General features: G+C 36.7%; 1 protein-coding gene across 7 annotated transcripts in view; it reads right to left on the bottom strand.

The window, feature by feature from the left end:
• CNOT4 (CCR4-NOT transcription complex subunit 4) overlaps positions 1-21,587 on the bottom strand; it is a 142,212-nt gene that overhangs the window by 6,428 nt on the left and 114,197 nt on the right. For 2 of the 7 annotated variants that reach the window (XM_060108369.1, XM_060108368.1), the window contains exon 11: positions 18,783-19,164. The exons of the other annotated variants lie outside the window; for them this stretch is intronic. In XM_060108369.1, the coding sequence (XP_059964352.1) occupies positions 19,064-19,164 (101 nt within the window). In that variant the 3' untranslated portion in view covers positions 18,783-19,063. Of the gene's footprint in view, positions 1-18,782; positions 19,165-21,587 lie in introns of those variants that run through there. 7 annotated transcript variants of the gene reach the window in all.

The raw sequence follows: 21,587 nt of genomic DNA on the forward strand, positions 1-21,587 counted from the left end.
GAAGGGGACAGGGTGGTAGGACAACACATCCCCCCCACCTCCTGATTTCATCTGCTTCCATTTTAGGGTAGCACATAAAATTCCATTTGAAAAACAAGATCTGCTAAGAGGGAAGACAGAAGATCTATGTATAATGACAACATGGTGAAATAAAGCACACTTAAGGGGGAACCCTAAAACAAAAGGCTATTCCAAGTTTTGTTTCCTCTAATACAGTTGACACCACCAGGTCGGGATTCTGTCTCCGCTTGGAATTTTGCCTCTACCTTCTTTTTGGTACCCCCTCCACAAGGTCTTTTTATTATAAACACATAGGTCTTATTAATTAAACTAGCTAGATGTAACTAGAGTCACAAATCCACCAATTTGTCCACTTTCATGTTTGGGCAGGGACAACTGGCTCACATATTCGGCCCTGATCCTTAGGCTACTCCATTCCCGACTGCAGTCCCTAGGACCAGAGACCTCTTATTTCAAGTTATATTTCTGGTAGCAGTCTACGCCAACTGGGAAGTAGTTACTGAGCGTTCCAGTCACAAAATAGTCCTAAAAGAGTTTCTTCTGTTCACCAGTTTTTAATCCTTATCTCATAGCTACTTCCCAAAGCCTCAGTCTTCAATCTGATCTTTTTTTCTCACAAGCTTTTATTTTCCTTTTCTTCACCACTGTCCTTTACAGTTCAAAGCCAGAGGCTACTTCCAATAGGTAGGTTCCTTAGTGAAACAAATCTTTCTTGGTACAAGGGGTTGTCCATCAGAAATCTAGTTCCCATTATGGTTAATTCTTACCAGTTAGACTCTCAAATATTCATGCATTTTTAGAAGGAGACACAGTACAGCCTGTCAGCCGCTCTACCCCTCACTACACTCCCCACTCTGCCCCCAGCCCTGTTAGATACTAATTCCTGTGAGTCTGGGGACAGAGTCCATCTCTACCAGTATATGATTTCAAGAAAGCCTAAACTTTCTCAAACTTCAACATATCTCTAAGCAACTCAAATATAAATGAATTACGCTTGTCCTATATGTAAAACCAAACTTTAAAGAGCACACAAAATTTCTCCTATCAGAACTTAAAGCCTTAATGACATAGGCATGTTGTTCTTGAGGACAGTCACAAAAATCATTTCAATTTATTAACTAAAATATGAATGCTTTCAAACAGATTTATAAAATCAGTTTATGAAAAAAATGTTATTCTACTTAAACAAAAAGAACTGACCCTCAAATTTCTAGGATTATGCTTTATTATAAAAAGCAAGATAGACCACTACTGCAGAGCAGATTTGCTGGGGCACAAAATCTTAAGGGTTTAATAGATCTGAAAGTAGAGATTAAACTATGTGAAAAATTTTAAGAACTCAATGAAAAAGAGTTCTGAGAACAGAAGAACTTGAACAAAGTATTAACAAAACACAGTCAAATTTTATTCCCACTAGCAGAAGGAAGTAGAAATGACATAAACAGGAAAAGAGAGGCCTTCAGGATTAGCTAAATATGATTTAGGCTTTCTGGACTCTGTCTTTACTTCCTGCCTTTCTCTTTGTCTAGAATGCTTTCCCAATCTCTTTGACTAATTTTTACTCAATCTTCCAAAAGTCCACGTCTTCCACTCAGATCATTCTGGGTGACAGCACTGTGGTCTGAATCACACTTATGTGGCAGCACACTGTGCTGTGACATCCAGTATGTACACCCTTATGTGTACTCACATCTTCTCTCACAACTCTAATGAAATGCCTGCAATAGGCTATTTTATAGATACTTGAGCATGCAGCTCAGTGTCTTAGAAACTTGATGTGTTTCAAGATATCTGCTGAGTTAAAGATCCAACTTGAGAGGAGCTGAAAAACCACCTTCCCCAAAAAAGCCTATTTATTTCACATCTGTATAATGCTACGAATCAAGCTGTTCTCTCAAAAAAGATGCAAATCTTTCTGACGGCAGGAATGAGCTAAATTTGGGGGCCCAAAAGGCCTCTCTGAAAAAAGAGGCCACTAAAATGACATGTTTTCAATACTGCTTGAGATGCCAAAACACAAGCAAATATAATTTTTAAAATCCAATGCACCAAAATAAATAAGGAATGCTTTCTAAAAAAGATATTCTAATATTATGTGTATAGGATAGTAAACAGGCCTATTAGCTATATTCTACCCATTTTTCTACTCTAGACACTATTCATTCACTCACTATGCACTTGATGCACTTGATTACCTTAGTACCAACAATCCGATGAACTAAGTAAGTAGGAGTTTCATTTTACAAATGGGGAGACTAAGTAGACTCTGGTACTTTAAAGAATTTGCCAAAGGATATATAGTTCAAAAGTGCTGAAGTCAGTAATCATATCCATTCTGACTCCAAAGTGTTTGTTCTCACCACTGAGCACACTACCAACTAGTCCGTGTCCTGGCAGGACTCATGGGCCAACAGAAGGGGAGGTCAGACACATTTAAACAACTACACCATGTGATGGTAAGTGTTGTTCTTGTATGAACAAAGTCCTGTGGGGCACAAAGAAGAAAATGAACAATTCTGCCATTCTGCATGCAGGATAAATGATGACTGGAGAAGCTCAAGGGAAGAGAAGCTGATATGGAAAAGGGAAACGGCATTCCATACAGAGAGAGCAGGAGAAGCAGCTAATCACAAAATACAGTAGGAACCCTGCACGATATATGGAGATGTGTTTTACACAATGTGTACTTTTCTCTTCTAGAATGTTCCTACGAGGATCTATGTTTGTTTTGGGGGAAGAATCAGACCATCTAATGAGAACCAGGAAAACATCTCGATGTTTGCTTTATGAAGGATCTAAGGAAGTAAAATCTATTAAAAAAAACAGGAAAAAATACCTATGGAAAAAAGTTATATAAAGCTGTACATCGAATGAAGAAAAAGTAAACTTAAAAGTTAATGCAGAAGATAGATACATTCTTCGAAGCATTATAATCTGGATTAGATAGAACCAAGAAACAGAACTAAACGATGGGGAGGGACAAAAATCCATTATAAGAAATCTATAAAATTTCAAATTGGAAGCTTGGAGGAAAGCATTTAAGTGAGCACAAAACTGAGAACTATGAACAAAAGCCTCGTGAGGACATCCAAGGACAACTGAGGGAACTTATCATCCAGGAGAAGATATACAGATCCATCAGAATATGATTTCACTGAATTATAAAACTGCAGAGACACAGAGGATGTCAACCACCCTGACATCTCTGAGAACTAAATCTACCAGAAGAAAATAAACCTGAGAAAATTCACCTCCTGACCACCCCTCTTTCCCAAGTTGGAAACAAGGGGGAAAAATTTTATTCTGGACTTCTGACCACCAAAGAACAGGCTGGCTATTGTGAATATAATAGAAGCCCTAAGGAATTCCCTGGTGGCACAGTGGTTGGGAATCCGCCTGCCAACACGGGTTTGAGCCCTGGTCCGGGAAGATCACACATGTTGCAGAGCAACTAAACCCATGTGCCACAACTGTTGAGCCTGCACTCTGGAGCCCACAAGTCACAGCTGCTGAGTCTGCATGCCACAACTACTGAAGCCCACGTGCCTAGAGCCCATGCTCCACAACGAGAGAAGCCACCACAATGAGCTCACGCGCCGCAACGAAGAGTAGACCCCGCTCACTGCAACTAGAGAAAGCCCGCGCATAGCAGTGAAGACCCAATGCAGCCAAATAAATAAATAAATTTATTTTTTAAAAAAATAGAAGCCCTAAGAGTATGTGACATAATTTTAGGACTTTAAGAAGCAAGGAATGAGACTAACTAGATTGAGTTCTTGGATGGCTGGCATCCTGGCTACTTTTGCAATCACCACAGTGTATTGCATTCACCTGTTTATATATTAGTTCTTTCGCCTAGACTGTGAGCTCCTCCAGGAAAGGGCCTTGATTTAATCCTCTATGTATATAGCGAATAGTTCCTGAACCTGAACCTCAAGAGGTATTTAATGTTTCCTAAATGAACAGCCTTGAACATTTGCTTCCAGGTTTTTTTGAGAAAACATCTTTCCAAAGATTTAAAAAAAAAAAAAAGGAAAGGTAGGTCAGGATGGTCCCCTGGTTACAGGAGACAGTGATTCATAGGCCACAGAAGATCCTAAAATATGAACATTCTGGCTATGCAATAAATAATTCTAATAAGGAAAAGAAATTGGGGTGAAATCTAAAGAAACCAGTTCTTGTGCAGGGAGAATCTCATGGGATAAGATGTGAAAAGAAAGCTTAGAAAAGCTGGATACTTATGTAACCTACCTGTAGATAAGAGTATCATAATCCTTGAGGATTAAAATCAGAATCCATAATGATCTGAAGCTTGTGAAAAACGCTGAAGGCATAAAAAAGCTAAGTTTGGAACAGGAGAAAATTAGGAAAAGCCACTGCTCAGCCTGTCATAATGCTAAGTCCTGAGAAAAGCCAGATCTATGTAGTTCCATCTTCATTTTGCTTCCTTCCATCTTCTTTATAAAACAGCATGATCCTCAAACCAGAAATGACAGATGAAACAATGTGGAGAGAGAACTGTAAGTCAGAAGAGATGCAAAGACAGTAAAAGAACATCTATTCAATTTAAGTAAGTTTAAAATTTCCAGGTGCAAAATGGATTCTATTCCAGGGTATTAATCCTCACAGATGTCATCACAAAACCACTGTTAAGAGAAGTTCCGGGACTTCCTTGGTGGTGCAGTGGTTAAGAATCCACCTGCCATTGCAGGGGACCCGGGTACGATCCCTGGTCCTGGAAGATCCCACATGCCGCAGAGCACCTAAGCCCCTGTGCCACAACTACTGAGCCCATGTGCCACAACTACTGAAGCCTGTGCACTCTAGGGCCCACATGCCACAACTATTGAGCCCGCGTGCCTAGATCCTGTGCTGTTTAATAAGAGAAGCCACCAAAATGAGAAGCCTGCTCACTGCAACTAGCAAAAGCCCGTGCACAGCAATGAAGACCCGACGCAGCCAAGAAAAAAAGAAAGTGAAGTGCCGGGTAAGGAAGAAAAGGCAGACTCTAGAAGCTACATAATTATAAAATGAGTTCTTGGGAAAATTCTGAAACAGATTAGAAGCTGGATGATTTCTTTAGAAATGAATATGATAGGTTTAGCAAGCACTGCTCTATTGCTTATGTTTGCAGGCATTTTTTGTGAGAAATAATATATAGCATTTTGGCTAAAACCTCAGCTCCTTTCCAAATGAAATACACAGGAAGTTTAACTTTGAGGTGGAACAGCAGTCATGGAGGCAGCTTCTACTGACAATTGTTTTCTACTGGAAATGTCCTCCTTCTAAATGCTATGGTCCATTTCCCTTCTTCTTCTATTGTCTGCCCAAACTCAAAAACTTTGCAGCTAAACTCCACTTCCATCCCACTGACACATCAATCCCATAAAGCAAATGGAATAGAGTGATCAATGAAAGCCAAAATGCATTTCCATAAAGAACCAACCATATCAAAGTAATTTATCCTTTGGACAGGCTTTCTAGGATTGTCATAACTACAATAGATGTTGAATTCAGCAGTTTTTGGAAAGTTTTCTAGTGGTAACCTTTTGGTATATGATAGTAAAGTACAGCATGGATGACAGCAGTGTTTAGATGAACTGTCAGTTACTGTTAGCCTGAAAGTCCCTGAGATAGTGCTTGGCTTATCTTTGACTCCATGCTTTTTATTATATTTAACAAAACCTACAAAGTTTATTTAAATATGCAAACAGAAAACTAATTCTAGAGAGGACAGAATCAATAATTAAAATTATACCTATTCTTAAATTAAAATTCTTAAAACCTTCATACAAATGTTATTACTGTTACTAGTAACATTTATCTATCACTTTATAATCATGTAGTCTTTCATATGATAAACTTGTAAGATGGTGATATACAGCAGGATACACTCTAACTACACCAAATCCAAACACATAAAATTTAACATGTATACATTCAGATTTTTAAAAATTCATTAGCAAAGTGTAGGACGGAAGAGATCTAATCAGTCATGTGTATGAAAAAAGGTTTAGTGGTTTTACTTATATCATTTGATATAACAATTGGGTAATGGAACTTCTAAAGAGGTAACATTAAGACCATGTAAATTGATGTGAAATGTCTAAATTAGCAATTGTATGACACTGAGCAAATCACAAATGATAACCAGTCTGAGCCTCAGTTTTCTCATTTACAAAATAGGGTTAATAACCCCACAGGATATATATATATATATACATATTTTTTGCGGTACGTGGGCCTCTCACTGTTGTGGCCTCTCCCGTTGTGGAGCACAGGCTCCGGATGCGCAGGCTCAGCGGCCATGGTTCACGGGCCTAGCCGCTCTGCGGCATGTGGGATCTTCCCAGATCAGGGCACGAACCCCTGTCCCCTGCATCAGCAGGTAGACTCTCAACCACTGCGCCATCAGGGAAGCCCCCCACAGGATATTTTTATAAAAAGACTCTGTAAACTCTAAAGGAATATACGAACTTTAGTAATAAGAACAGTGTTAATGAAAAAGGAGATTATCTAATCACGTCTGGATTATTAAAGTGTGAGATTCATATTTTAAGAAAGGCATTCAGGGACTTCCCTGGTGGTGCAGTGGTTAAGAATCTGCCTGCCATTGCAGGGGACACGGGTTTGAGCTCTGGTCCGGGGAGATCGCACATGCCGCGGAGCAACTAAGCCTGTGTGCCACAACTACTGAGCCCGTGCACCACAACTACTGAAGCCTGCACACCTAGAGCCTGTGCTCCGCAACGAGAAGCCACTGCAGTGAGAAGCATGTGCATCTAAACGAAGAGTAGCCCCTGGTCACAACTAGAGGAAGCCCGCGTGCAGCCATGAAGACCCAATGCAGCCAAAAATAAACAAATAAAATAAATAAATTTATTTTTTAAAAAGGCATTCATTGTGTCATGCCAAAATATGTGTAGAGGAGAAGTGGGCTACAGAGAGAACTAGAAACCATGTTAGGTGTGAAAAGGTTAAAAGGACTAAGGATGTTTCATCCAGGTCTAGTAGTTACTAGACAAGCGGAAACTGCCTTCACATATTTGACAAAAGTATAAATGGGAAAAAGATTTAGCCAAGAGAAAAAATTCTTTAACAATTATAAGTTCCCTAAAGAGAGCTCCCTACTTAGGAAAGTATTAAGTTCCCCAAACAGCTCTTCATTACCCACACAGAGAGTTCTGGAAAATAAGGTATTTATTTAGAAAGACTTTCTGAATTGTGTGTATACATATGTATGTATATGTATGTGTATACGTGTATGTGTGTATATATATATATATATATTTGTGAGTATCACAAATGAGAAATTGGAGGTAAGAAAAGTATTGGTTAGGTGAAATTTTTTAAAGGTTGTGTGTGTGAAGGGAGGGAGCAGTGTGTGATCCTTGGGAAAATAAGGATCAGTCAAGAGCTGAATTTCCAGAGTTCAGAGGTAAAGAAGATAGAAGAGAAGGACTGATCATGGAGTGGTGAGGGGAATCTTAACACTGAACTGAAGGCCACAGTTCAACCCAGAGGTGAGATAATTCATGTGGAAACGAATCTAATTAAGGTCTCCAGAAGTCCAGATTTAACACAAAGCAGATCCAGATCCAGGCTTTGCAGACCTCCAGAAATAATAATCAGACACTAACATTACTCTCTCAACCATGAGTTTTCATTCAACAAACATTTATCGAATATCTACTCTGTATTATTTTCTCTGGGGCTTGATGCTATAACATTTTGCAGCAGCTTCCTAGAAGTCTTGCTGCTCTGCTTGTTTTGTATTTCTTCAACGGATCACTGCAGTTTGGCTATTCTGAACAAAGCAGTGATAGCTTTTGATCGTTTAGTGCCAATAAAATATTTTTATGAGAGTATAAGTTCCTCTTCAGGCCTGAAGAGGAACTTGCACTAAGACCAAAGTATTTTGCTGCCTATGCTGCAAATCCCCATATGGTTATATGTCTACTGAAAGTCCTAAGGTTTCTGATGTTCATAATTTTCCAAATTAAAAGATTTCTAAATTTTCTAAAAGTTATTAAAAAACATATAGCCAGTTTTTACTCCATTTGATTACACAGCTCACTTTTGACAGTGAAGATCAGTCTCATCTTTTTCTGAAAGATGGCTCCTATCTTAAGGGTTTATATCAAAGACATAAAAATCCCCCAAAAAGAAGACTAAAATTATCCATGCTCTGAAACATGATTTTAATTGACAAATTCTTCAAAACCCAACTCTGAGCTTTATTTTTAGAAAGTATCTTTTTAGGCATTAAAATAATCATTTGCTTTGTTTCTTAATTTTAGAAAAAAGATTATTTTTAGGAAACGAAGTAAATTCCTCATTATCCTGAAACTAAATAACATAGATATGGGTATAGTCACGGTAATAAACATTTCCAACCCAACAGACCAAGCATACATCTTTCTCTCTCACTATTTTCACAAACCAGAGATATTTGTTAAAGTTTGTTTTGAGGTTGTTTTATAAATAAACATTTGATTTTTCAAAACAAGAATGCAAATTTGAAATTTACTTATTTTTTAGCTATGTGAAATGCATGATTTAAAAAAAAATAAGACTATTTTGCTTCTTATTCCTCCTTACTATTTATTCTTATACTGGGGAAAATACAGAAATTTTTTGCTTCCAATTTTCAAATTATGCCTCAATTTAGAAAGACTTAGCATAAGACTGCATCCTTTCCAGACCTACAAAAGATGATACTCCTGTGGAGGAAAGCATTTCAAAAGGCCTATATGCTGATGAGTTTAAAGAGCTATATGCTTACCATCAGTTCACTAAGGGGCCTTATTTTAAAAATCATTTTTGAGGGCTTCCCTGCTGGCACAGTGGTTGAGAGTCCGCCTGCTGATGCAGGGGACACGGGTTCGTGCCCCGTTCCGGGAAGATCCCACATGCTGCGGAGCGGCTGGGCCCGTGAGCCATGGCTGCTGAGCCTGCGCGTCCGGAGCCTGTGCTCCGCAACGGGAGAGGCCACAACAGTGAGAGGCCCGTGTACCGCAAAAAAAAAAAAAAAAAAAAAAATCATTTTTGAAATATACTTATTTCAGTGTTCATCCTTCGCTATGATTTATTATATAGTTCAATGCAAAAGAATGCCAGAGATGGTCTTGACAGAACCAAATCTCAATCAGGGTAGAAAAAAGGAAAGCAGGAAGGAACGAGGGAAGGAAGATCATATGAATACAATCTTAAATATAAATTAGAAACTACAATTCCTATTTCACCATATCCAGGTTTATACTGAACTAGAACATTTTGAAAAAAAATTAGTTCTATTAAAAATCACACATACTTGTGAAACACTTAATTTTAGTAGTTTTGTCTAGAATGTATTTTTAAAGAGCTAGAATAACTTAGAGGTAGGAGAAAGTGAATAACACCAATCTTACGATGTCAAAAGTCTACCAATTTGACACTTGTTACTCAATCTACTCCAAACCCAGACTGTGCTTTCTGCTTACATGTGCTGTTTTGATTTAAAAGAGAGAAGAAAAAAATAATATGATCACTTAAACTCAAAAGCTAGTTTGGAAATAAGACCAGTTACTGGGAAGGAAATTGGGAGGTAAATGACCAGAGACTCTGAGTAAACAGCAGCCTGACAGCGCACTTTCTTCTCCTTTGAAATGGGAAAATTCAGGCCTGTCAGGGATCCTGTAGGGTAAGCACACAGGTAGTGCACATTAAGATCTAGTCAAGACCGCCCCCTCTAATTGTGGTTAAGTTACACAGAGATAGAAACAATTTCTTCTTTGTCCAAAGAAAGAAAAAGAAACTGGATAGAGAGGTGAGTACAAACAATCAGAATAAGACTCCAGCCGGTCAGGAATTAAAACCTGAAAGCATGTTCTAAAACAAAGGTTGCAGGGCTCTAGGTATTTATGTGGAAATTATGTAAGATCTTTGCTTATTTTAGTAATAAGCTTCATTCCAATCACCTACCATTTAAAATACAGGTGAGGTTTTGCAGCATTGACTACACTAAGACTCAAGAAACATCATTCTTATTTGTGACTCAGGGGCTGGGGAAGGACACTGTTAGGTTAATTAGTGAATGTTAATAGTTTAGATGTAAAAACAAAAACAAAAAACAAACCCAAAAAACCCATACCTGGTAGCAAATCATACCCTAAGTGAGGGATGAGGGAATAGGGTATATATGTATCAGTAATCCATAATCACAAACTTCATAAAAACGTATTTTAATAGAGAAAACGTAAGTGCAACAATGGTATGTAGGCCAACACTCAGCTTAAGGCCAATAAGAAACCTTCCTACTTTGTTGATGAAGTCATAACCCAGGGCCTCCTTTTACCTTAAGGTGAATACTCAATTTATAGATGTAGTAAAGGAAAAAAATGAATGGTTTCAGGGTGTCAGTCTTCTTGCAAACGCCAACATATAAAACGACAATGTTTAAAAACATCCCGGTAATGTTCCAGATCACTATGTTCTGCTCTGTAGACACATTATTTCAGTACGCAAGACTGATAACAGAGTATAAATGCTAGTATAGTCCTTGGGAAGAGATCTCACCATATTAGGAAACATCACTAGGCTACAAAAGTTGATTGCAGTCAGCATTCCTGCATTTCTTCTTGGAGATGATGATGGTATTATCATCTTTAAATCCTTGTGGAGCTTTCCCTCTTTTTCATTATGCTGAAAACAACAACCTCCTTGATTGAAAAAAAATCAGCAGATATGCTATCATTTTACATAGTGTAGCATATAGTAGCTCTTCAAAGATGATTCTAAAATCACCCCTTTAGTGTGGGTGTAGTACATCTTGGTGCCATTACTATAAGCATTTTTTTCATTCTGTAATATTAGAGATATCACCAGTCTAGTGGTCATGCATGTTGATCCTTAAATGCTCTTTGGCACTGCAGAAAAATGCTGGGTAAATTTAATTCCACCTGTTTTACTGTTTATTTTGGTTCTGATATTTGTACTTTAAGTCTACATTAAGAGTACCTGCAAGGTTACAATTTCCCCCCACTAAAGTTGCTCCAAGATCATTGGGCCACATTTAACAGAAGGCTGTTTTAACAACTTACAGGATCTGTAATAACAGTTGCCAGCAGATACACAATCTGAAAGTCTTCAATTCATTACTCGCACTGATATTCACAGTTGAAAGCCCTTGACTTGTGAGAACTACTAAAATAAACTGTAAGACACAACAAAGTTTAGAGAAGAGATATATTCTTGAAGTTTTTTTCGCCTTGAATTACATATACAAAAGCATATTCACATGGTGAGGGCTAGGGAAACATAAAACTGTGGTTAGAATGTGATTATGGGCAATCACAATGCTTCTGAGCCTTGTTTATTAATAGTGTTATTATTATTTGGTCTTTAAAAGTGGATTGTTGAAGACTGTATGTTTCATAGCTCTGAAATTTCATGATTCTAAAACATCTTTTTCTTCTTCTTATCCTTTCCTTAGGTTTTCCAAAAGGGTATGACATGGGATGGATATGTTTAGTAGTGGAAGTGAAAATATTTGTTCAGATAAAGCATGACCAGGGGTGAAGTGGGCACCTGTACTGTAACCCTGCTGCATTTAAACAGGATCTTAATTTCTTTAAAAAAAAAAAAAAAAAAAAAAAAACCTTTAGAGAAAGTCACAGAGAGATGGTCTGAGATTTTTTCATCTGCCACATTCACTAAGTGGAGGATTTAAGTGAAAATTACTATATATAAACGAATGTACATGCACACACACAACACTCAACCTCACCCCCAGACACAGAGCCAGGCTTATTTATTTCCTTTGCTAAGAAAGCTTTCTCTTAGTTGATGTGCTAATCAAATGTCATGAAGACAGAAGGACTATTATTACCACTTAAGAACTATTCAGACAGTTGCTTTAAACGTTTTTAACCGAGTCTAGATGCAGCTGTTACCACACAGCCCCAACAAGGACAGGCCAAAATTCTCACAGCCACAGTGGGTTATTTATTCAATTTTAACACTAAGATAATTAAAGAACAGTCCTACTGGGCCACCAAATTTTTCACTTTAAAGTAGTTAATTGTATGTTATGTGAATTTCACCAAAAAAAAAAAAAAAAAAAGGTACTGGGTGCTTTAAAGGCTTTATAAATTATATGGAGGGGAAAAAAAACCTTTTGGGGTGTTACACAATAGTGGGTCTTAGGACCAAACTGGAGCTGGAACAACAAAACTGTTCTAAGCACAGTATGTTCTTAGGGGTTGGATTGGAGCTTCCAGGAACCTCGAAAATAACCATAAAATGTGAGGCGGTCTAAGAACAAAGTCAAGTCAATAGTTGCCTTATGAAGGCTGGTGTGAAGGGAGCTGGAGTAAATAGATTGGTTCTCAAGTACAATAATTTCCAGCTGGTTCATGGAACTTCTAGGTACTTCTGTCCAATTCTCAAGCAGCTTATATTACTTAAGTTTGCCTTCAATTCTAGGTACCTGATAGGTATAAACTAGATTTTTATATAACTCAAACCCAGGGTATACTCTCCAAAGCACCAGAACAGAGTAGATTCGCCTTAATGAATCTTGAATTCCCAAGAGTGATTCTTTAGAAAAAGCTCCTGGTTAAAGAAGCTGTGGTCTAATATGCCTAGCAATACAAGGTTGCTAAGACTAATAAATCACAGGGCAGTAAGGAGATCCAAGGAGCAGCGGCTTCTCAATCCATCAACATGGTTCCACAAACTTAGCATTCTTCAGCAATAACTTATACTTTGAAGCATTATCATTTTTAAATGTCACAGGTGATATCTTAGCTGACATATACGGAACAAGTCCAGTGAATTTAAAATATTTTAGTAGGACTTCAGGCAGGATTTTAATTTAGTCAGGAAATTAAGGATGCTTCCAAACTAGGCATGTTTGCTATTAACTGAATGAGAAAAAAAAATATTATATATTTATATCTCCATCTCTGAGTTCAATAACTTGTAGGTTTGTGTCTATTTACAAAGCACATTCTCTTTTGGGGAAAGTTGTCAAAATATTTTTATAACCTGTTATAATAAAATTCTTAAGTTCTCTCTACTTTCACCAATCTACTGCTTTTAATTTCAATTTGTCATAAAATTAAAGCAGAATGACCTAGTCCAACTAAGAAGAGATACTTTCCCTATGTAGGTGGAAAGCTGATTCTTTCCAGTTTGCATTTAAGCTTGGGAGAAACTAGTTCACACCTGTACTACGGGCTCCTAAAGCTACCAGACTCATCATATGGCACACCTATCCCCTCTGTCTAAACCTTCCGTGTCATAAGTAACACACTCACTGGGCATACGTACACCCATCCAATCTCATCTCTGGCTTTTCCCAGGCATTCCCTTGCACTCTGCGTTAACATCCTCCTACTGTGCTTTGAGGAAGCAATGTTTACTCCACTGTGGGACATTTTCCTTTGAATCACCTTCAACTTACAGGAAATGTGATCCAGGTTTCCCCAGGCAATACCATGCTTTCTGCAATTCTCTCTCACACAGTCTGACTTCCTACTCTCAAAAAATGACTGGAGGGAAAGCAGGGAGAGAAAAGATCACAGGGGTAACGAAAGCTTGCCTTCTTTCCAACCTCTAGACCTAATGTTAGACATCTATCTACCATCCTTCCTCTGGTTCTCACTCGTCATTTAGCACTGAGTGGTCGTCACACTGACCACAGTCTCCTAATCTGTCCTTCCCTTAACAATACTAAACCTGTTCTCTGTCCTCGTCAAAACCTAAAATCAATGAACTCCCTTCAACACACTCGCACCACTGGATAGTTCCTGCCTTACTGGACTCTTCCTGATCACAAGATTATATCAGTTTTGTCTTCTTAAATACCTTTGCGTCCTTTCCTTCTTCACCCTCTAACCAAACTCTCAGATTTGCTTTGTCCACTCCTGATGCTTTGTGTTGAATCACTGGAACATACAAAACCATATATATCTAGACACTAAAATTTTAAATTTGATTCTTATCTTGACTCAGCAGTTCTTAAATTTCTTTCCAATGCACTTCTAGGCTTATTCTCACAGACTTCTTTTTTTTTTTAATAGGTTCCCAACTCCACTCTTTCACCCCCATTTTCTCACACAATATGCATTCAATAATTACTGATATGAGCACCTTCATCTATTCTCATTTTCTCTAATCTCACATTCTTTCTCCTAGATTTTCTGATTGTTTTTACAAATAACAAAGGGACATATATCCCCATCTCTTTTAAGTTAAACCCATAACCTAACTCCGTCTCAGGAGTTTATCTCCTCCCAGCACCTACAGAAATGTGTTACTCTACTGGTTAGCCTATCTTCTCTTCCACACTATCTATGGTATCCTCTCAATTGACTCTATATGCTCTGCCTTTAAATATTTAGCTATCTCCCTTATCTTAAAGCAATGCCTTCTAAGATCTACCACCCATCTAATTAGCATCTTGTTTTTCTCTTCCCCTTTGTTGCCAAACCCCTTCAGTCAATGACTGCTGTATCCATATCCTTGACATTTCCTCATGAATCCTAGAAATCTGCTTTCCACCTGTATCTTTTTATGAAAGTAACTTTTTTTTTTTTTTTGCAGTACGTGGGCCTTTCACTGTTGTGGCCTCTCCCGTTGCGGAGCACAGGCTCCGGACACGCAGGCTCAGCGGCCATGGCTCGCGGGCCCAGCCGCTCCGCGGCATGTGGAATCCTCCCGGACTGGGGCACAAACCCGTGTCCCCTACATCGGCAGGCGGACTCTCAACCACTGTGCCACAAGGGAAGCCCCTGAAAGTAACATTTTTAAAGGTCACTAGAGACTTGGCCAAACCCAAAGCCCTTTTCCTAGATCTCATTCTTTCTGACTTCTAATTCATAATCTCCTCTCCAAACCTACTAGTTATTACTATTCCAGCCCAGGCCATCTTATTTGCAATGACATACTGGAACTGCTTTCTAACTGGTCCTAATTTCAAGCAAACGTATTACAGAATTAATCTTCTTAAGTGCTACAATCAAGTTACATCTTTGCCAAAGAACATGTAGTTCTCTAACACTGACCACATCCACATCAAGACTAAACTCTTCTTCCTAGTTCTCAAGGCTTTTGCACACTTATCCCACCTTCCTATATGACCTGTAATACCTCAGACGAGTCCATCTCCTTACTATCCTTCCCTCTTGACCCTTAGCAGACCATGCTAATCTCTGTTCCCGATTCTTTGTTCAATATGTTGCCTTTACTGTATTTTCCACTTCCATCATTTAATTTCAAGCCATCCTTCAAAAGCAAAAAGCCCCACACTTTTTATGAAGGCTTTCCCTGAATCTGCTCACAGTAACTTCTCTAACTCCTATTTTTACTTTTGTATCAGCAAAGTGTCTGATTAGCTCACTAAACATTTCATGTGTGAATACCTACATATACTACTACCATTTATTCAGCACAAGGAGACAACGTAGTAGATATTCAAATAAAAAGACTGAGAGAAGAGCCATAGCACTAATGGCAGAAGGACTAGCTTGAAACCAGATAATTGACTTGGTTATACTTTGTAGAAAAAGACATATATATCATCATTTTGTGATATTACCTCTTTAAAAGAAAAAAACATTTTTAAGTTATTGTGCTCTCAATTGTATGATATACATCTCTTAAGCAGATATGGGAAAGCTTCATGATCAAATAAACAAAAGAATCTAAAACCTTACAACTCAATATAGGATAAAATGTCCCCCCGTTTTTATATATGCATAAATAACATGGTGGTCTTCATTTCGTAAGATTTCAATGCACCTGCAATTCGTTCCTTTCTCTTGGCTTTCTGAGGTAAGGCCTCTGTGGGAGTAGCTCCCTATGTACGTGTATCACAGCAGAGGAGAGCTCTGTCAGTCTTGAAGGTGCTTGGAATACTGTACAAATAGGAGCCATGTCAGTAAAAATGTGCACACAATGCATTAAAGTTTTCTTTAAAAGAACATATATAGAGGAAGCTGTACTTAATCGCCACAACACTAAGACATGAGCACACACACATGACTGAGAAATACTTAAATTAGAATAATGAATGTATGTCTTTCCCGTTAAAAATTTTTTCACTCTCTCCAAATTATCATATATTTTAAAATTTCAAATATCAGTACTCAATACCCTTTGTTGCCACTGTCAGAGCCATGAATAATGAAATGAGTCTGGACTGCTCTGGCTGTTCCTGTGGTTAAAATATATCAAGAGCTGACCCTATAGAAATAATTGAAATAAAACTGTCACTAGACTGTTATCCTTGATAATAGGATCTATACTTTATTCAGCCTTGTATCCCTCAAGATCTAGCTCAAGTCACTACAAAGAATAGGCACTCAAATATTAATGCTTTGTTGAAATAAGAGGAGAGTATACAAAAGCACCACCTGTAAAAACAAAATGCAAAAGCAGAATGAAAAGGAAAGTATTATTAATCAGAAAATATTTTCTAATGGAATCTTTAAGAAATTAAAAAGAGGCACTTGACATTCATCATAAGATCAAAATCATTCAACCCAGGTCTATATCCTACACACTGGCACTAAGAACTGCTGCTCTGAAATGGTTTTTTAAAAGTTAAGGATATAAAAGCATATAAAGTTTCCCTTGTGTATGACAGATCAATCAGGCAGGAATTTATCAAAAACGAATTTGAAGTTTTTAGAATTTCTCATTCTTTACCGTCAATTGGTTTCATCAATTTACTTGCTAAGTGAAGCAGTACTTTCTTTCACATGTTGTGTAACTTTTTCTGTGTTTTAGTATAATTAATTCTGACTGATTTTAAGACTTCACTTTTTAAAACCATAATATATATATTAAGTAAGCAAAACAGCGAAGCTTATTTGTTTAGGCTTACAAAGTCTTGGAATTACAGTTAGTTAAATGATAATGTTTAGCTAGTCTCTGTGAAAATATCTAAGTTGAAGCCTAATTACCCAAGAAAGCATTTTTCTGATTATGGGGTGTATGTGGAAAGTGGGGGCGGGGGCAGAAGGGGAAGCAGGCAGAAAGACACTCCTGGGCTCTAGCAAGTCTGGTTAAACTACCTGACAGTTTTGTGGCAATGGCCAGGAATGAGAGAGGACAGAGAAAGCTACCACAGGAAAAAAGCCTTGTTTAACAGGTAAATCTCTCAAAACAGTAAGTAAATGGGAGCTAACCACCTCATGTTTTTGTAAGAAGATCCGAGTGATGAAAGGCTTGCACTGAAGGCTGGAGAAAACTACGCACTAGTAAGCCCTATTACAGGGAGCCCAAGTTTGTTCACAAAGCCAAGGAGCCTCAGCACCACAGGAGACATTAAGTGGATGTCTTGGCCTCTTACAGCAAAAATGAAACCATAATCAACACATACTAAAAGACTTCATATTCAACACATGCTAAAAGGCTAACAAATCTACAATATTTTATTTGTATTTTCTAAATTTCTCATAACACTGTCTGAAGTCACTTCTAAACAGAAGTTAGAGATTGTCATTTATGCAGAATTTTACAAAAATAATTAAAATGGCTAGATAATTAGTTGTTTCTACACCCTCAGCTAACCAAATTGAAGGATATCTAAGAATAGATTTTAGTTTACCCACTATATCTCAGTACAAAGCCATTTAACTTGTGTATTATATCTAATAGAAAGTTTACATAGAGAGGTAACTCTGAAAACTCCAACTCCAACATGATATTAAGTATCACTCCTAGCAAGGTATTTCATTATTATCATTATTATTATTTTAAATCTCTAGGCTTCCTTTTTTGGTATTCATGCTACTCTTTTAATATTTTTTTAATTAAGGCGTATCTTTTATATCACAATGTTTTTTTAAAATCTCAAGAGGAGATCTGACTTTCCTCTTTTTTCCCAGATGCTTAATTTCAGCAGAACATAGTCATGTTTTCTGAACCAGCTTTTGTCTAATGCTCAGAACTGAATTCAGTTTATTTTCTTTCATTATCAGCTTTAGAACTATTTCAAGAAATTGTCTATTATCCAAAAACATCACTTCAACATTATATCCTAATAAAGTACGCCACTATTCTCTGTGATTAACTAAAATTACCTATGACAACTTACGTGGCCTAATTTTAGAGGATCCCCAATCTCTTCAACCTTAGTCTCATTCTGGTCAGGTACTTGTAATATAGTTTTATTATCACACTTCAATTGTGAAACAATGAAATTTCCAAACAAATATCCCACAGAACTACCGTTTTTCCAATAAAAATGTTACACTACTATGGTTGCTTCTCACATACAATATTTACCCCATATTCAAGTTTCTGATAAATCAACTGTAAGTTGAAATTCTGTTTCTGAGGCATTTCCCGGTATACTAGGCAGTGCATTAGAAAAGAGATTATATTGCATTTAGTCTATAATAATTATCTCTTAAGCGTCTCTATATAATTAACAACCATTCAAAAAGAAAGTGCAAATGTGCAAATGAGAGAGAACAAAGACAGTTTCTAAACATGTAATGCATAATATAGGATAAATCCATACAACTACAAACAATTGCTGACAACATCCTTCTGAGCATTAAATGACACCACCAATTTTGTTTTATATGTATTCTTTCTTCTCAAGTATTCAAAGAATGCAAGACATTATCTTCTTAATTTTCAAATTTTCATGAATATATTAGGATATTACCATTTTTTCACAAATCAGAAAACAAGGAACTACCATTATCTTTGAATATTTTCAATTAATAGAGCCAAAATAACAATTCTAGCTAATCTCATCTGGGATCTTAATTAGTACTACAAGTTTATTTGTGTGAGTTAAAAAATAGTATCACTCATGAGAAACAATGCCAAAATTATTATGCTAATAAATTGTGTTAAAGGCCTAATGAAGAAATACTTTAGCAACTATGAGGTAACACACTAGTTGTAGGCATGAGGAACGTTTATATTGGCTCTTTTGTGTGTATACATTAAATGCAAAATCAGAAAGGAATCATGCAAAAATCCGGTTGCCCATGCAAGCACCCCAGAGTCTAATCCTCTCCTCTCAGTTCTGTTGTCAGGCCACAGTAGTGTGGAGACTTGTAGGCTGCTGTCCTTGTTGTAATGAATGGGAAGAGGCTGACAGTGGCATGGTCGAAACCTTCACCTCTTCTTCCCCTGTGGAAAAGTCAGTCATGGTCTAGTTATGGGTGACTAGATTTGTTAACAGTCCCTTTAAAAATGACTTCAATATTTGGAATACTGATATACATATATAAAATACATGCGTAATGGCTGGAATGCGGGTGTGAAACAAGACATGAATTTTAAAATATAAACTTATCAAGTACCTAGAAAGTAGTTATACTCCAATCACACCTTTAAATTTAACACTATGTCAGATTTAAGAACAAATATAATAGATTTAGAATTATAAATATACGAAAAGGAAAAAAAAAAAAAGAGACCAGGAAAGCCATTCTTTTCCAAGCCAACTGGACCCCTTATATATTTAGACACTCCTAATAGTAAGCAGTATTTTGTGAAAAAATTAAAATTAAATTCACAGAAGTGAAAATGTGATTTCTTAAAAGGGAAAAATGACAAATCCATGTTTTAAAAGCAGTAATTATGTTTAGAAAAAAGAAATAAAAAGATATAAATATTAATTTAGCAAATTACCATATAGCATCTGAAAATTCAATGTGCACTTTTGAAGTAATCAGCAAATAGTAAAATGCTAACAATACAATGATCCAATTGACTGAAAGTGAGATGACTACTTCTAGGTCAGAGAACTGTACATGAAATGAGATCAGTTCTCCCAATTATAATTGATAATGACTACAAGTGACTTGTTTCACACGTGACTCAAAATTCAATCAAGTCACTGTTAAAACAGCTAATTCAGAAACTAAGAATTTTGTTTTTTAAATGCCCTCTCTTAAGTAAAATTCAATTGAACAAAAACATGAACAAAAATCTAATCCTAAACAGTTTCAGATATTTTTCTAGGTATATTCCTAAACAACAATGTTTACAGACTTAGACTATTATTTGTTTTCCAAATAATTTTTAGCATTATGGAATAAAAACATCTTGGCAGGGAGTCCTTTGAAAAACAAATCTGCAAAGTTACACTTGGAAAGACAGCTTAACTGATAACATGAAGATAAAGACTTTCAGTCTTTAGAACAGGTTATTTCTTAGTTTTTCAGTAAATTGGCAAAGATTCTATAAATCCCAAATACATAGCAAGGAGGCTGTGTAAAGGAAATTTTAGACTAGAGTTCTTGGTGAGAACGTGGTACTCATAAGAACTAAGCAAGAGATTCATTTTCATCAAGTCAGTGAAATTCATTCTATTTTGTAACTACAGGTCATATTCCTGAGATGGGCCAATTGTCTCATGAATAGACACTGTTCATAAAAAGAGACCTCCCAAGTGTGTGAGAGCAAAAGTCACTTACTATGGGAAGAAAGCCATGTTAAAGTAAATGCCAGTAATTTTCATTTATGAAGGAGAACATCAATATTGTAATGAAAAACCATTTTAGTTAGTAAATCTGAGATCTGGGTTCTTATCCTAATTCTACTACTAATTGAATGTGTGACTTTTAACAAATTATTTAACCTTTCCAGAACACAGCTTTGCCATTCCTAAAATGAAGGAGTTGAACAAGGTAGGTCACTTTTTAGGACAAGAAAAGTCACTTTTTAAAACAAAAGCACATGGTTCCAATAATAAAAAAGGTCTGAATGGACTTCACTATTACTGCCCACTGATCAAAGTTTTCCCTCAAGAATATTTATTCCAAAAATCCTTCTAAATTTAGCAAACTGAATATGCAGCCAAGAAAATGCTGCTTAGAAGATTTCACTTAATTAAGGAAATAACTAATTTTAAACACAAAAATGATTTCAATTTGGCAGAAGAAATGGAAACCATGTTTCTGTCAAACCTCTGGCAACTGTCCTTCCCATGATAGGTTTCAGTGTATCAATTTTTAATAATTAACTGAAACAAACCAAAACTTAAAATTTAAATACAAATATATAATAAATATAGACACAGTTTCTGTATGATACACAGAAGACTGACATCTCTGAGTATTTACTCCTAAAGGTCAGGAACCTCATTTTGCTCTACATATCTAAAGAATAAATATACATGCCTTTTCCAGTATTGAATATTGCCTAAGTATATCTTAAAGAGGCAGGCCTCACTAAAACAGTATGTACTCTCCACTATGAAGCACTTAACAGCTACCCTGTGTAAGATACCATGATACTCACTGCAGAATACAGAGTTAGGCCTTTTTCAGTAGTTCAACTCAAGTAAGTACAACTGAGTTACAGCTAGGGGTGGGAGGCAGATATTGCCTACCTATTAAATTGCTTCAAATAATTCACAGTTAAGATGTACACAGTTTTTCAGAATTTTAGTTTGTCATTTCTGTTACTGAAAATCCTCAATCATCTGGCTACAATTATAAAACTATTCTGTTTTGAGGCTCAGCACAGATTTCTGAGGTATTTGCCAAATATTTATAAGCCATGGAAGGATTCTATAACTCTTAATAACAATTTAAAATATTTTG

This window comes from Mesoplodon densirostris, chromosome 9 (assembly GCF_025265405.1).
Source record: "Mesoplodon densirostris isolate mMesDen1 chromosome 9, mMesDen1 primary haplotype, whole genome shotgun sequence".
Lineage (NCBI taxonomy): Eukaryota > Metazoa > Chordata > Mammalia > Artiodactyla > Ziphiidae > Mesoplodon > Mesoplodon densirostris.